General features: G+C 54.3%; 2 protein-coding genes across 2 annotated transcripts in view; both read left to right on the forward strand.

Moving 5' to 3' along the window:
• adhfe1 (alcohol dehydrogenase iron containing 1) overlaps window positions 1-2,294 on the forward strand; it is a 4,791-nt gene extending 2,497 nt beyond the window's left edge. Inside the window, exons 9-14 of the mRNA XM_086172047.1 lie at window positions 126-278; window positions 379-477; window positions 700-778; window positions 957-1,053; window positions 1,127-1,284; window positions 1,879-2,294. Coding sequence (XP_086028173.1) covers window positions 126-278; window positions 379-477; window positions 700-778; window positions 957-1,053; window positions 1,127-1,284; window positions 1,879-1,962 — 670 coding nt within the window. The 3' untranslated portion in view covers window positions 1,963-2,294. The remainder of the gene's footprint in view (window positions 1-125; window positions 279-378; window positions 478-699; window positions 779-956; window positions 1,054-1,126; window positions 1,285-1,878) is intronic.
• A 175-nt stretch (window positions 2,295-2,469) lies between these two features.
• LOC147219487 (uncharacterized) lies at window positions 2,470-8,023 on the forward strand. The gene is made up of 5 exons (XM_086173055.1): window positions 2,470-2,771; window positions 3,278-3,315; window positions 4,687-4,851; window positions 4,922-5,016; window positions 5,140-8,023. The coding sequence occupies exons 1-5, from the start codon at window positions 2,705-2,707 to the stop codon at window positions 5,387-5,389; spliced, it is 615 nt and encodes a 204-aa protein (XP_086029181.1). The 5' UTR covers window positions 2,470-2,704; the 3' UTR covers window positions 5,390-8,023.
• Window positions 8,024-13,949: the final 5,926 nt, after the last annotated feature.

Here is a 13,949-nt window from a genome sequence, read left to right on the forward strand (position 1 = left end):
TGTATTTGTGTGCATTTGGTTGCGTGTGTGTGCTTAAGCCTTTGTTTATGAGTGCCTGCATGCGTTCATGTGTGTGTGTTGGTATGTAATCCTGTGTGTGTGTGTGTGTGTGTGTGTGTGCGCAGTCACGCCCTGGAGTCATACACTGCCCTGCCCTATGACCAGCGGCGCCCCCGCCCCCCCGACCCCATCCTCCGCCCCGCCTACCAGGGCAGCAACCCCATCAGCGACGTGTGGTCCCGCCACGCCCTGAGGGTGGTCGCAACCTACATGAAGAGGTGACACACACAGCAGAGAGTGTGTGTGTGTGTGTGTGCCATTTTCCACCTGTTTACTGTGTCTAATGACCTGTGTGTGTGTGTGTGTGTGTGTGTTCAGGGCGGTGCGTGACCCTGAGGACGTGGAGGCGCGGTCTAACATGCACCTCGCCAGCGTGTTCGCTGGAATCGGCTTTGGAAACGCCGGCGTCCATCTTTGGTGAGACTGGATGGATCCAAGGCTGATCAATAATCAATCAGGCTGATGATTCGAGCCGCCCGCAGTCTACGGGCTGGTTATCCTTCGTTAGCAGATAATTAGACATTAGTTTGAGACTGAATGATCATAAAAGGTTTAACTCACCGCTGTGTGTGTGTGTGTGCGTGTGTGTGTGGGTGTGTGTGTGTGTGTGCGTGTGTGTGTGTGTGTGTGCGCGCGTAGTCACGGCATGTCCTACCCTATTGCTGGTAATGTGAAGACACACATGGCCCGGGGCTACGATGTCCAGCACCCCCTGGTGGTGAGTCACACACATGCACGCACACACACACACACACACACACACATATACACACATACATTGGTCCAGATAAAAAATAATTGAGGGATTCTGGTGCATACTTCTATCCTGTGTGTGTGTGTGTGTGTGTGTGTGTGTGTGTGTGTGTGTGTGTGTGTGTGTGTGTGTGTGCTCTCAGCCTCACGGTCTGTCGGTGGTCCTCACGTCTCCAGCCGTCTTCAGCTTCACGGCTCCCATGTGTCCGGAGCGTCACCTGGACGCCGCCGAGATCCTGGGTAGCGATCCGCCGCGTGTGATTGGTCGCGAGCCGCGTGGACGCCGGCGTCACCGTGTGTGTGTTGCGTTCAGGTGCGGATGTGCGGCGCGTGAAGCGGGAGGACGCCGGCGCCGTCCTGTCCGACACGCTGCGCAGCTTCCTGCACGACCTGCGGGTGGAGGACGGCCTGCAGGCGGTGGGATACAGCGCAGAGGACATCCCGGCGCTGGTGCAGGGGACCGTCCCACAGGTGAGCCGGGCGGCGCCGTAGCGACGGTCGCCATGGAAACATGGTTCCCTGGCAGCGAGGCCCCTCCGATGAGTGACGGAACAGATCGAAGGACGACGTGTCGTAACAACAACCAAAATGAAATGATGGTGAATCAAAAAATAAGTCAGATCAAATACAACTAAACAAACACAATGATTGAAATCAAATAAAACTAATTAAAAATAAAATTAGAAAAAAGAATAAAAACTAAATAAAATCTTTAAAATGAAAAAAATTAAAACTAAATAGAAACATTAAAATGAAATAGACAGCAAACCCCCTTCAAAGCTTTAGGCCGATTAATAATCAAGTTTCTCAAACTGAAAGGAGCTGCTTCCTGTGAACTGTTTGTCTCCTTCAAAATAAAAGCATAGAAAACTTTAGAACAGCGACTTCACACACACACACACACACACACACACACACACACACACACACACACACACCAGAGCCCATCTGTTTTCTCATGCCACACTGCTTCCTGTCCCTGCCTGTGTGTGTGTGTGTGTGTGTGTGTGTGTGTGTGTGTGTGTGTGTGTGTGTGTGTGTGTGTGTGTGTGTGTGTGTGTCCAGGAGCGGGTGACCAAGCTGTCGCCACGGACACACAGTGAGGACGACCTGGCTCAGCTCTTCGAAGCCTCCATGAAGCTCTACTGATGGAGCTCCAGCCCCCAGATGTTGCTGTGGTCTGGGCGCAGTGGTGTTTTCACCGAGTGTGTGTTTGTCTCTACACACACACACACTCACAATCACGCACACACACAGCCCTGATAATCGTCCTGATCCAAGTCCCATTATTGTTTTCTAAATCAAAAGAAGAAATCATGAGGTGTTAGCATGTAGCCGCTAACATCAGATGTTGCTCCGCTGATCTAAGGGGCCTTTTTCTGTTCTTAGCATGTTTCAGGGGGAGTGAAAGGGGCGGGACTCGTCCTTGATTGACGGGAGCCTCAGGGCCGCTGACGGCCAATAAAAAAGAAGCAACCAAAGACGCCTGTGTGATGTCACTTCCTGCTCTGGAGCGCCACCGATGGCCAACGGTGTGCACGGCATGTGTGTGTGTGTGTGTGTGTTACATAAACCAATTAGGCTAACAGGTTTAGCTGGTAGCAAAGCGGGAGCTGAACGCCTGAGTCACCTGTCAGCGCCCCGTCGCCATGACGATACCACCTGACTCGTCTTCTCCTGCCACTTTGACGGCTGGAGCTTCAGCGTGACCACCATGGCGGACCTTCTCATCCCATCATCGGCATCTCCATAACTTGTTTCCGCTGCCGCTCACCCTCCGCGCTTGTGTGTGTGTGTGTGTGTGTGTGTGTGTGTGTGAGTGTTCAGACAAACTCAAACTCTGTATTAGTGACCCAGGTGTGTGTGTGGGAGTGTGTTTGAGTCCAGCGGGATGCAGCAGGTGTATGAAAGCAGTGACGAGCACGTCGAGGTCTTCACCACCATCTTCTCCCCCCAGGGTGAGTGGACACCAGGATGTGTGTGTGTGTGTCTGTGCACCAGAGGGTGTGTGTCAGTGTGTCCACGATGTTGTGCGCGTTGGCCTGTTCACTGTCGCTGGGTGTGTGTGTGTGTGTGTGTGTGTGTTGATGTGTTCACTGATGTTGGCTGTGTATGTGTGTGTTTTTGTGCCTCGATGTGTGTTGGTCTGTTCAATGTCCCTCTGTGTGTGTGTGTGTTTGAACCTGGATGTGTGTGTTGATTTGCTCATTGTCGGTGTGTGTGTGTTTGAACCTGGATGTGTGTGTTGATTTGCTCATTGACTGTGTGTGTGTGTGTGTGTGTGTGTGTGTGTGTGTGTATGTGTGTGTGTGTGTGTGTGTGTGTGTGTGATGATGTGTTCACTGATGTTGGCTGTATTTGTGTGTGTTTTTGCTCCTCGATGTGTGTTGGTCTGTTCACTGTCCCTCTGTGTGTGTATGTGTGTGTGTGTGTGTGTGTGTGTGTGTGTGTGTGTGTGTGTCAGCCTGCAGGAGGAGCAGGAGACAGGCCGGCCCTCAGAAGGTGAGGTCTCCATCCTGGTCTCCGAGGTGCTTCAGAGACGGGAATCGAACCGAGCTCCCATTTGTGAAAGTGCGAGTCTGTTTCCGTGGTAACGGACTCAAAGCTCAGCCAGAGCCGTGTGACGTCGCCTCCTCCAATCAGACGCCAGCTGAGCGGGAGGGTCACAGGGTTCGCTCCTGTCAGGAGATCAGGGCCGGCGCTGCGTTCAGGCGCTCCTCGGACTTTATCTTCAGGGATCAGCGCTGACACCCGCGGACGGGCCGACACATGAGGAGACGCCGTGGACCATGATGTTTGCAGAGGACATTATGGTCTGCAGTGAGACCAGGTGGAGGAACATCTAGAGAGGTGGAGGTTTGCTCTGGAAAGGAGAGGAAGGAAGGTTAGTCTCAGCAAGACAGAATATATGTGTGTGAATGAGAGGAACTCGGGTGGAACGCTGAGGCTACAGGGAGTGGAGATCAAGAAGATGGAGGATCTCAGGTACTTGGGGTCAACAGTCCAGAGCGTAGGAGAGTGTGGAGAAGAGGTGAAGAGACGGTCCAAGCAGGTTGGAATGGGTGGAGAAAAGTGTCAGGGGTACCAAGAGATAGAAGAACATCAGCCAGGTGGAAAGGAAAGGTGGAGGAGACACTGGTGAGATGATCTACAAAACTGGCAATGACCAGAAGACAGGAGGCAGAACTGGAGGTCCCAGAGATGAAGATGTTGAGGTTCTCTTTGGGAGCGACCAGGATGGAGAGGATCAGGAATGAGTCCATCAGAGGGACGGAACATGGTAGATGTTTTGGAGAGAAGGTCAGAGATGGTTGGGTCATGGACAGAGGAGGGGGAGTGAAGATATTGTTAGACGGAAGCTGGAATTGTAGGTCTAGAGGAAGACCAGAGAGAAGATGGATGGATATGAAGGTAGTCGGTGTGAGAGAGGAGGATCCAGAGAATAGGGTGAGATGGAGAAAGTGGATTCACTGTGGAGACCCTGAAGGGAGAAGCCTAGAGGAGAAGCCTCCTGGTCGTGATGGGTTCACGTGGTCCTTCTCTGACGGGAGCTGCTGCTCACGGCCTCCAGGGTTCAGAGACTCGTATCTCCAATAATCCCAGCGGCGCCTGAAAGCACCGCTAATCCTGCTCTGGTCAGTGACTCTGGGCCGAGTCTGGCCTTCTGGGAAACACTGTGGAGCATTTCACAGGAAGCAGCATACACACACACACACACACACACACACACACACACACACACACACACACACACACACACATACACACATACACACGCACACACACACACACATACACACACACACACTCACACACACATCTGTACATTGCTTGTGGTTCTCCTGTGGTTCTGGTGTTTCCTCTGGCTGACAGGTGGTGGCGGTGGTCCAGCACCGGTCTCACCGGTCCAAAGAGCTGGACCTGAACCCGGGAGACCAGATCCAGGTCCTGTTCAAGGAGAACGAGGCCCGCTGGTTCGGTCGTCTGCCCGACGGGACCGGAGGATACTTCCCGGCGGCGTGCGTGGAAGCTCTGCAGGTGAGCGTCCGCCCTGACGTCCTCCGTCTGTCCGGCGAGCCCCTCGACTCACGCCGTCTTCGCCACGCAGGCCGCCGACCCGCCCGGCGCCGCGCCCGCCCTGGCCAGGAGGGGCTCCGTCCCCGTCGGCATGGTGACGGCGAGCGCCTCCTGCGGCCGCGCCAGGTAAGCGTCTCCGAGACGAGCCGGTTCATCAGGAGCCGGAAATGGACGTCTGCCGATCGGCGGCCAATAGCGTCGTTCCCCGAGCCGCCCGTCGTCACGGTGACCCCGCCTTCTCGCCCTCAGCGGACACGACGCCCCGGAGCCGCCGAGGAGCTCCGGCGCCCGGCGGTCCCTGGATCCGGTCGGCGCCTCGGTCCCGGCGCCGGGGGGAGGGAAGCCCCGCGGCGCCCCCGGCCTCCTGCACCGGGTCCTGGCCAAGTCAAGGAGGAAGAGCTGCCCCCACCTGCCCCACCTGCCCCACCTGCCCCACCCCCCCGCCGAGCGCGGCGCCGTCAACGCCACCTTCCTGCCGGACGACGGCGAGCCGCACTAGAGCCCCTCCTCTGCCCCGCGGACCTCGTCCTGGACCTGCAGGTCCTCAGAAGGTCCCGGATGTTCAGGACTCCCAGACACGGACCGGTGATGCCTGAGGGTCCTGCTGGTGGAGGAGCAGGAGCTTCATCTTCTTAGATTTCTGTACGTTTTCAAAATGCATCTTTTGATCAGAATAGGTGATTCCAGCCAGGAACCTCATCTCCCAAATAGGCCACGCCCACCCGCCCCAAGCCACGCCCCTAACTGCATGAGCCACGCCCCCTCCCCTCATGATTGGCTGCAGCTTCTTGCCCCCGGTCAGGTCCCGGGCGTGACGACAAAAACGCACAACTACAAGGTAGCGGCGCAGAAGCTAGCACGGACGCCAGGCGTTAGCTTTTCACCTTTTTATTTACAGATAGCGGTTGCCGTAGCAACACAGAGCACCGTCCATAGCGACGGCTGAGCGTTCACCGGATCTACATGTCGTTCCCGCTCGGGCCGGAGAAGGAGGGCTGGTTCACTCCGGGGGGGCAGGTGCGCTGGCCGGAGGACGGAGGTCCTTCCACCGGGCAGAGGTTCTGTGGAGGAGGTCAGGTTCTTCAGACACCAGGCGCAGGTTCCACAAACCAAAACAATCAGTCAACAGGTTCAGCACCTGCATCAGCGCCAGCTGGCTGAGAACTTTGGAAAGATCATTGGAGGTCCAGCTGAAGGTTCCACAGTCTCTGGGGTGGCTGCCATTGGGCTGGAGGTATGGATCATCATCATCATCATCATCATCATCATCATCATCATCATCTCACTCACACCTCGGGATGGGTGACGTGAAGATGGCTGCCGGCTCACCTTGGCGGGGACCTCATTGGAGGTGGGCCTGGTGGAGGAGGTGATGGAGCAGCTGGTTGGAGGAAGCTGCAGGACCTCCAGGTAGCCCTCCTTCTCCACCTTCCTCTTGAGGGTGGAGTTCCAGTGGTTCTTGATGGAGTTGTCAGTCCTGAAAGCAGAGAACGGACAGAGTGCTGAGGGAACACACACACGCACACACACACACACACACACACGCACACACCTGCCCGGCAGCAGCTTGGAGATCTGGGCCCAGCGGTTCCCCAGCAGACTCTGGTTCTGGCAGATGATGCGGTCTTCCTCCAAGGTCCAGCTGCTCTTCTTCACCGAGGGGCTGAGGTGGTTGTGCCAGCGCTCGCGGCACTGCTTCCCGTTCCTGCTCTGCAGGTGCTTGGCGATGACGGACCAGTGCTTCACGCCATACTTACACACCAGCTCCGTCACCTGCGGGACACGTGACATCACCAGGAGGCGGGGCTTACTCACACACTCGCGGCCAATCGGCGGCGGCGGCGGCGGCGGGGAGCTCGGGTCCCGACCGGCAGGTCACAGGTCAGGAGCCGCTGCGTCTAGATGATGTGTGAGGTCATGACCAGCGTGTCTTATGGCACCAGAAGGTGTGTGAAGACCATCTGTGTCAGAACATGGGGTGGAATCTGTGACTCAGGCGGTCGGTACCTTCTGGTCCTCCTCGCGAGTCCAGGGACCTTTGACCACGCCGGGGTTCTGAGCTCCTCGCCGCCTCCTGCCCTGCTCGCCGTACGACCTTTGACCCTGGAACAGAGCGGAACAATTGAAGGAGACCCGGACGGGCGGCGGGAAGACGCCGCTCGGTTCCGAGCCGAGCCGACGGGGTTCTCCGTCTGCCGAGGGACGGAACGGGCCCGGAAGCCGTTCCTCCGGGTTCTCCGGGTTCTCCGGGTTCTCCGGGTTCCCGGAGTGCCTCGTTTGCGCCGGTCGACCGAGACCTCGCAGCCGAGCCTTCGTGGACTCGACTGGCGCCGAGGGCCAAGGGAGGCCCTCCTACCTCGGACTCCACCCGAGTGTCAGGAGAACATCTACAGGACAGAACGCTGGCAGAACCACCTTGAGAACACAGAGCTTTTGGAAATCTTTCTGGTTCGGTGGACCGGGCCAATCAAAGAAACTTCTGAGAGCAGGTCAGGCTCAAAAGCAGAGGCTTCCTAAAACGACATCCAAGCCGCCACCTGAAGGAAATCACGGATACGGAGGAGGAGAAACGGTTCCTACTGGAGAACATCTTGAGTCTTTGTCTTCTTGGACCCTGATGGTGCTCCACAAACCCAGAGGCGGCACCTGTTGGGGAACCATGGACGTGACGTGACCTTCAGATAAGCGGACCTGCGGGAGCAAATTGGATCACGGGTCTGGAGCACCGACCTCGGCGTCCCAGGGGTGGGAAGGTCGTGTCCCTCTGCGTGGACGAACAACATCTCGGTTCAAACGTTGCTCCTCGGACCTGAGCATCTTCTCCAGCTGCTGCCCGGTTCTGCCGGGGTGTCGGACAACTGGCCCGAGGCACCTCCTGCTCGGACTGTCATCTGCCGTGACGTCACAGCTTTATCTTCAAAGTATCTACGAAACTCTCTTTCTGAGGTCACAGCTTTATAGTTTGATCTTGAGAACTTAGCCGGGCCTCCAGACTGGAGGAGCTGCTCCACCAACCACCGTGGAGGAGCACATCAGATATTTCTGGCTGGAAACATGTTTTGTGTTGCCCCCCTCAGGCCTGAGCTCGGGTTCATTAAACTTCACGACAACAAGGTGACCCTTTGTGATTTGTCTTTAACTAACCAGCAAACCAGTCAAGGCTACGTGACCATTTCCAGGAACCCAGAAGATCCAAAGACCAGACCCAGGTCTGAGGGTCTGAGGAAGGACCCTCGTTTGCTGTTCGGACAGCGGGGTTTACCTGGAGGCAGTTTGTCGCGGGCCGACGTCGTTTGTAACTTAAAGTCTTTTATTACTCTGAGTCTCCTTCTAAGTGTCTGAGTCTCCTTCTAAGTGTTTTTCTGCGTCTTCTCCTGGTCAGTTTCACTCGGAGCTTCGACTCAACCGGGTCTTTCCATTTTCTCCCGGTTCTTCTGTTACTTTTGGTTCATTGTCTCCACGCTCGAGCATCCGATGGCGCTGAACGAGCCGTCCCTGCGGCCTCCTGAGAGGCCCGTGATCCCGGAGCAGCCGCACCTGGACATCCACCTTCTAGCTGAGGGAATGTAGGGTTCGTCTGCCATGGGAGGTGGTGTCCACCATCGTGGTCGCCATTTACATTCCTCCGTCTGCGGATGCCGCCGCCGTGCGTTCCATCATCGGTTCCTCTACGGTTCCTCTAGCGCCCGGACACGTTCATGGTCGTGACTGGGGACTTTATCGCGCCAAACAGTTTTGTGGTTGGTGATACTGGAGCTCCTCAGGAGACGGCGCTTTCTCCTTTTCGCCTCACCTGGAACACCACTGACTTCCAGACAACAACAACACAGAGTCCGTGCTCAGATGACTCGGGCGAAGGCTGCAGAGGAGGTGTGGAGGAGGTGAAGATGAGGTGTGGAGGAGGTGCAGAGGAGGTGTGGAGGAGGTGAAGATGAGGTGTGGAGGAGGTGCAGAGGAGGTGCAGAGGAGGTGAAGAGGAGGTGCAGAGGAGGTGAAGAGGAGGTGCAGATGAGGTAAAGAGGAGGTGTAGAGGAGGTGCAGAGGAGGTGAAGATGAGGTGCAGAGGTGTGGAGGAGGTGCAGTCCAGGACGCTGGTAGACTGCACTGAACAGAACCACTTAAGGCTGAATGTCAGCAAGACCAGGGAGACGGTGATGGACTTCAGGAGGAAGATGGACACACCGGCAGAGACTCTACAGATCAGGGGTGAGCTGGTGGAGATGCTTGAGAACTGCAGATTCGTGCCGACTGGACTGGAGATCCAACACAGAGTCTGTGCACAGGAAAGGAATGAGCAAGCTGGAAATCCTCAGGAAGCAGGAAGTTGGAGATCTTTTATCAGCCTGTGTTGTGGGAGCAGCATCTGAACCAGAGACTCCCGCAGACTAAACGGGGTCAGCAGAAGAGCCGGTTCTGTGCTCGGTCTCGGGATGGAAACTTTGAGACGGTGGTGGAAAGGAAGACGCTTATGAAAATGTGGTCCATCATGGAAAACCCTGAGCACCTCCTCCACCTCACACTGGACGGACAGCGGAGCAGCTTCTCCTGCAGGCTGTTACAGAGAAGATACAGGAGATCTTTCCTGGCTCATGCCATAACCCTATCCAATAACTCACTGTCATCAGTTACTGCCCTGCTTCACACTGACACTGCTCATTATTTATCCCTGTGTATTGGTAAATATGGAGAGACTTTTTTTACAATAGACTTTAATTTATTTTTATTTGTATTTTCAGCTTGTCTTGTCCTTTCATGTTTTGCTGCTGCTGCTAAACAATGTCCCTGCATGAGATCATTAAAGTACATCTCATCATCTCATCTCATCACATTCCCTGATCCTGAAGCCGCAGGTCCTTCAGAGACCCTGAAGCTGCAGGTCCATCAGAGACCCTGAAGCTGCAGGTCCCTCAAGAGACCCTGAAGCTGCAGGTCCCTCAAGAGACCCTGAAGTTGCAGGTCCGGCAGAGACCCTAAAGCTGCAGGTCCGTCAGAGACCCTGAGGCTGCAGGTCCCTCAAGAGACCCTGAAGCTGCAGGTCCTTTAGGGACCCTGAAGCTGCAGGTCCTTCAAGAGACCCTGAAGCTGCAGGTCCTTTAGGGACCCTGAAGCTGCAGGTCCTTCAAGAGACCCTGAAGCTGCAGGTCCCTCAAGAGACCCTGAGGCTGCAGGTCCGTCAGAGACCCTGAAGCTGCAGGTCCGTCAGAGACCCTGAAGCTACAAGTTCATCGTAAACCCTGAGCTAATACCTTCACTCCATAAAAATCAACCAAACTGTAAGAAACAAGCAACAAGTTCTTCTAACCAAGAACGTCAGTTCATTTCAGGGACACATAAAGTCCAACAAAGTCAGCTGTCAGAGGAGCAGGACGTCTCCACTCTCCTCCAGTCCTTTGGTCGTCACACACACTGTCACCTGGTGATGATTGATTCCAGGGTCAATGGATGGGTAGCTAGTGGTGATGAAGCCCAGGAAGCAGCAGGGTGGAGCTTCTCTCCGGTTCCTGATGAAAATCAACACCAAAGACAGAAACCCTGTCACTGACTCACATCCTGGAACTTCAGGTTCACTAAACTCACAGAGAGGAGAAAGACCTGCCTACCTGGACCAGGACCAGGATCAGGGTTCCTGGTTCTCCATCATTTGGTAACCGCTGCTGCTTCCCTGTAAACAGGAATGTTCTCAGTATTGCTGCAACTGGACAGTACAAGAAAGCACTTTCCATGTTGTACTACATGTACTAGCCACGTAATATTGTATGTATGGTCCATCTTCTTCTTCTTCTTCTTCTTCTTTCGGCTTTGTATGTATGGTCCATGTGGTACTATATATGCTATCCACGTAGTACCGGATGTGCTATCCATGTTGACATGCAGTATCCTCAGAGAACATCGACAGTGTAGTGTGGACATGTGGGGCATCTGACCTGGCGCTGGTTTGGGGGTTCTGGGAGAGACAGGGCCAAGCTCTGAGGACACCACATCAGATCCTTCTCCGAGAAGAGAAGGAAGTCCTGAGCTGGTAGGTTCCACCTGGACTCCTGGATGTGTGAGACAGGCTGCTGTGACATCTCCAAACACAGAAAAAGAATCAACCGTCTTGTTGATGATCTAAACGTTCCTGTCGGCCCAAGCTGTGTCCATGATCCCATCAAAAACCCCACAGAGGGTTATGAAAACAACCCCCTGAGTAACCAGGTCCTTCAGGTGGGCTCTCACTGCTTGACCATAGACTGATATTGGTCCAGAAAACAGATTCCATCCCAAAACCCTGCAACGCTGGTTGTCCTGAGCCAGATCCCGACCCAGGTTCTACTGGAAGACGCTCTGTCCCACAACAGGTAAAGAAGAAGAACCTCACAGAGGAGGAAGCTTTTAATGTTTCGATCTCTTTGCTGCCCTCTCACCTCCTCCCTGCTGGTGATCCCAGAGCTGTTCATGGGCTATGGGCTTCGAGGACCTCTCCTGAAGGTCAGCCTTCTCAGCCTCCTGGGAGACCCTGAACACGACCAAGCAACGACAAGACATAGGGATGGCGCTTGGCGGGTCAAAGAACCTGGATGGGGTTCAGTCCTTCTCACCAATGGACCACATGTGGTCAGTCAACCCTTACGAGTGAAGGAACGGTTTTCCAGGTTGTGGACGGAACATAGAAAAGCTCATGTTCCCGCTGACCAGAGCCTATCAGGGTTCCTGAAGAAATGGGCCCAACTCCAAAATAAAATGAATTTGATGTTGTATCACATGGTTACTTCCGGCTCAACATTCAAGTCTTCCTCGGTCCATTATGAAAGACATACCGAGGCAGTTCAGAAGGAACCGACACAGGAAGTCTTGCTGATCAGCCTGTTTTTGCCAACGTGCCTAAAATGTTACTATTCAGGGGGCGGAGCCAACCCGTTGGAATTAGGGGACCCTTCAAGAGATGATGACCTAGAAGGAAATCATGGGCTTACTAACATTGACCCATCCACCAAATCCATCAGCACAGTGTCCATCATTGAGAGAGGTTCAAGAGGCAGTCAAGCATGCAAGATGCTCCAGGTCCCAGCGGCGTACCGTACAGTAAGAGCAGCACAGCGCTGTACTGTAAGCAATGCCCTAAGCTCCTCTGTAGACTGTGGTAGCTTATCCAGGTAACTTGGCCCAAGGAAACCATTGTAACAAGCTGGAGAAGGGCGGAGGGGTGCTTCGTCCCCAAAGGACAGGGATCCACACAGATCAGCCCGTTCCAAGCCATCTCCCTACTTAGATTGGAGGGGAAGATAATCTTTTCTGTGCTTGCCAAGAGAATGATTGCTTTCATGAGCCAGAAGGGATAACTAACACCTCGGTCCAGAAGGGTTCTCCGGGCGCTTGGAGCACACAGGGGCTCTCAGCCAACTTATCCAAAAATTGAAGGAGAAGACAATTGTCCCACAGTTGTTTGGCTTGACTTTGTGAACGTGTATGGGTCCATTCTCCGTAAATTGATCTAGGATGCTGTTGGCCACGACCACATCACCAGCTACCTGAGACAACATGAATCAAGCTACAATGTCAGTCTCAAAAGTTTACAACAAAGTAGCAGCCAATGGAGAAAGGGATAGTGACGGGATGCGCATTCTCTCCCATCTTGTGCACCACTGGAATGAACCTGACCGTCCATGTAGTGAGCACATAGTCAAGAGGGCCGAAGAGCACTGCGGGCTGCCAACAGCCAGTAATCAGGGCATTCAGAGTAATCAGATTATCAGGTAATCAGGGTAATCATGGATGACCATACTGAGATAACACCATCTCACATGCAGGCAAGATGGGTCCTGGCAGAACTGGACCGCAGGGCCACCTGAGCAAAGATGGTTTTCAAGCCCGATCCTGGTGATCCAAAAGAGTAAAACAACTGGAAGGGAGACAAGCAAAATCCATCAGGCTCGCAGCTCAAGGAGCCTGGATGAGGTGGAACCTCCCCAGCAGATACATCACATGATCACATGGGGTGACCTGTGGTGGCTGGAGCCCGTCCGGATATCCTCTCTTCCCCGAGCAGTGTCAGACACCTTACCGAGCCCGGTCCGTAAGCAAGACCACGGCTGAGCACCATCGGCTTTGCGAAAGAGGCCCAAAGACCTGGTGTTTGCAGCCGAGCTAGTCTGAATCTCTTGCAGTCAGCCCAGAGACGGGAAATGGAGGCTGACTTCAGGAGGAGACTCCAATCCCAGAGGGGGTACTGTCCACTCCCCTATGACCCACCATCATGCAGTGGCCTCCAGAGGGGAAGATGATCATCCTGGTGGAGTTGACAGTGCTATGAGAGGAGGGCTGGGAGGAGCAAAGCCAAACACCAGCAACGTGTTGAAGACTGTAAGGTGAGGGATGGACAACATGGCTGATGACGGCGGTGGAATTGGGATGTCGAGGACTCTTGGCACAAACTGCGTGGAATGTAGCACCTGAGCCCTGCCCCTTCTCATCAACTGAAAGTCTCTTCAGGCATTTTTGTTCATTAACTCCCCTCTTCGAAATCCGAGGTACCGCCTGATCAAAAACCCAACATTTTCCAAATCGAAGCTCCTCCTGGGCTGGCCTCACAGAGCTGACTGACTCAGTAACTAACATTGTACTGAATGGGACAAGACCTGATAGACCAGGAGGTGGCCACCTTTGAGGAGGTTGTACAGCATTAAATGGCCGAAACACCCGATGGATCAAAGGCTCACTTCTGATGATGTGTCCCAAAATGAATATCTTTTCTGATAGCTTCTCATTTTGCTCTCAATATATACCTCACCTAAGTGCACACCATGTACCGGCACAATACACAGTTTTACTTCTTGTCCCGTGTTTCTATAATTCCTCTAAATGCTCCTCCAATCACAAGGTTCTGGATCAACAGGTCAGACCTTCACCTCGGACAGCGAGAACCTGGACAGATCTGGCAGTTTGATGTCCTCCCAGCTGAGGCCCGCCATGCCCTCTCTGCTCATCAGCTTCCTCTTTGCACCTTCGACACAGGAAGTGACCTCCTCCCAGAGTGTGTCCTCTCACCTCTTCCGCATATTTCAGCCCGCTGATCTTTGAAG

The sequence above is a fragment of the Fistularia commersonii genome, chromosome 25 (genome assembly GCF_037954325.1).
Source record: "Fistularia commersonii isolate RoL2024-O1a breed Wild chromosome 25, RoL_Fcom_v1.0, whole genome shotgun sequence".
In the NCBI taxonomy this organism is placed as follows: Eukaryota; Metazoa; Chordata; class Actinopteri; order Syngnathiformes; family Fistulariidae; genus Fistularia; species Fistularia commersonii.

Coding starts and splice junctions, on each gene's coding strand:
- LOC147219487 (XM_086173055.1), top strand. CDS start 2,705: ATGCAGCAGGTGTATGAAAGCAGTGACGAGCACGTCGAGGTCTTCACC. Junction 2,772..3,277: donor CACCATCTTCTCCCCCCAGG/GTGAGTGGACAC, acceptor TGTGTGTGTCAG/CCTGCAGGAGGAGCAGGAGA. Junction 4,852..4,921: donor CGTGCGTGGAAGCTCTGCAG/GTGAGCGTCCGC, acceptor TTCGCCACGCAG/GCCGCCGACCCGCCCGGCGC.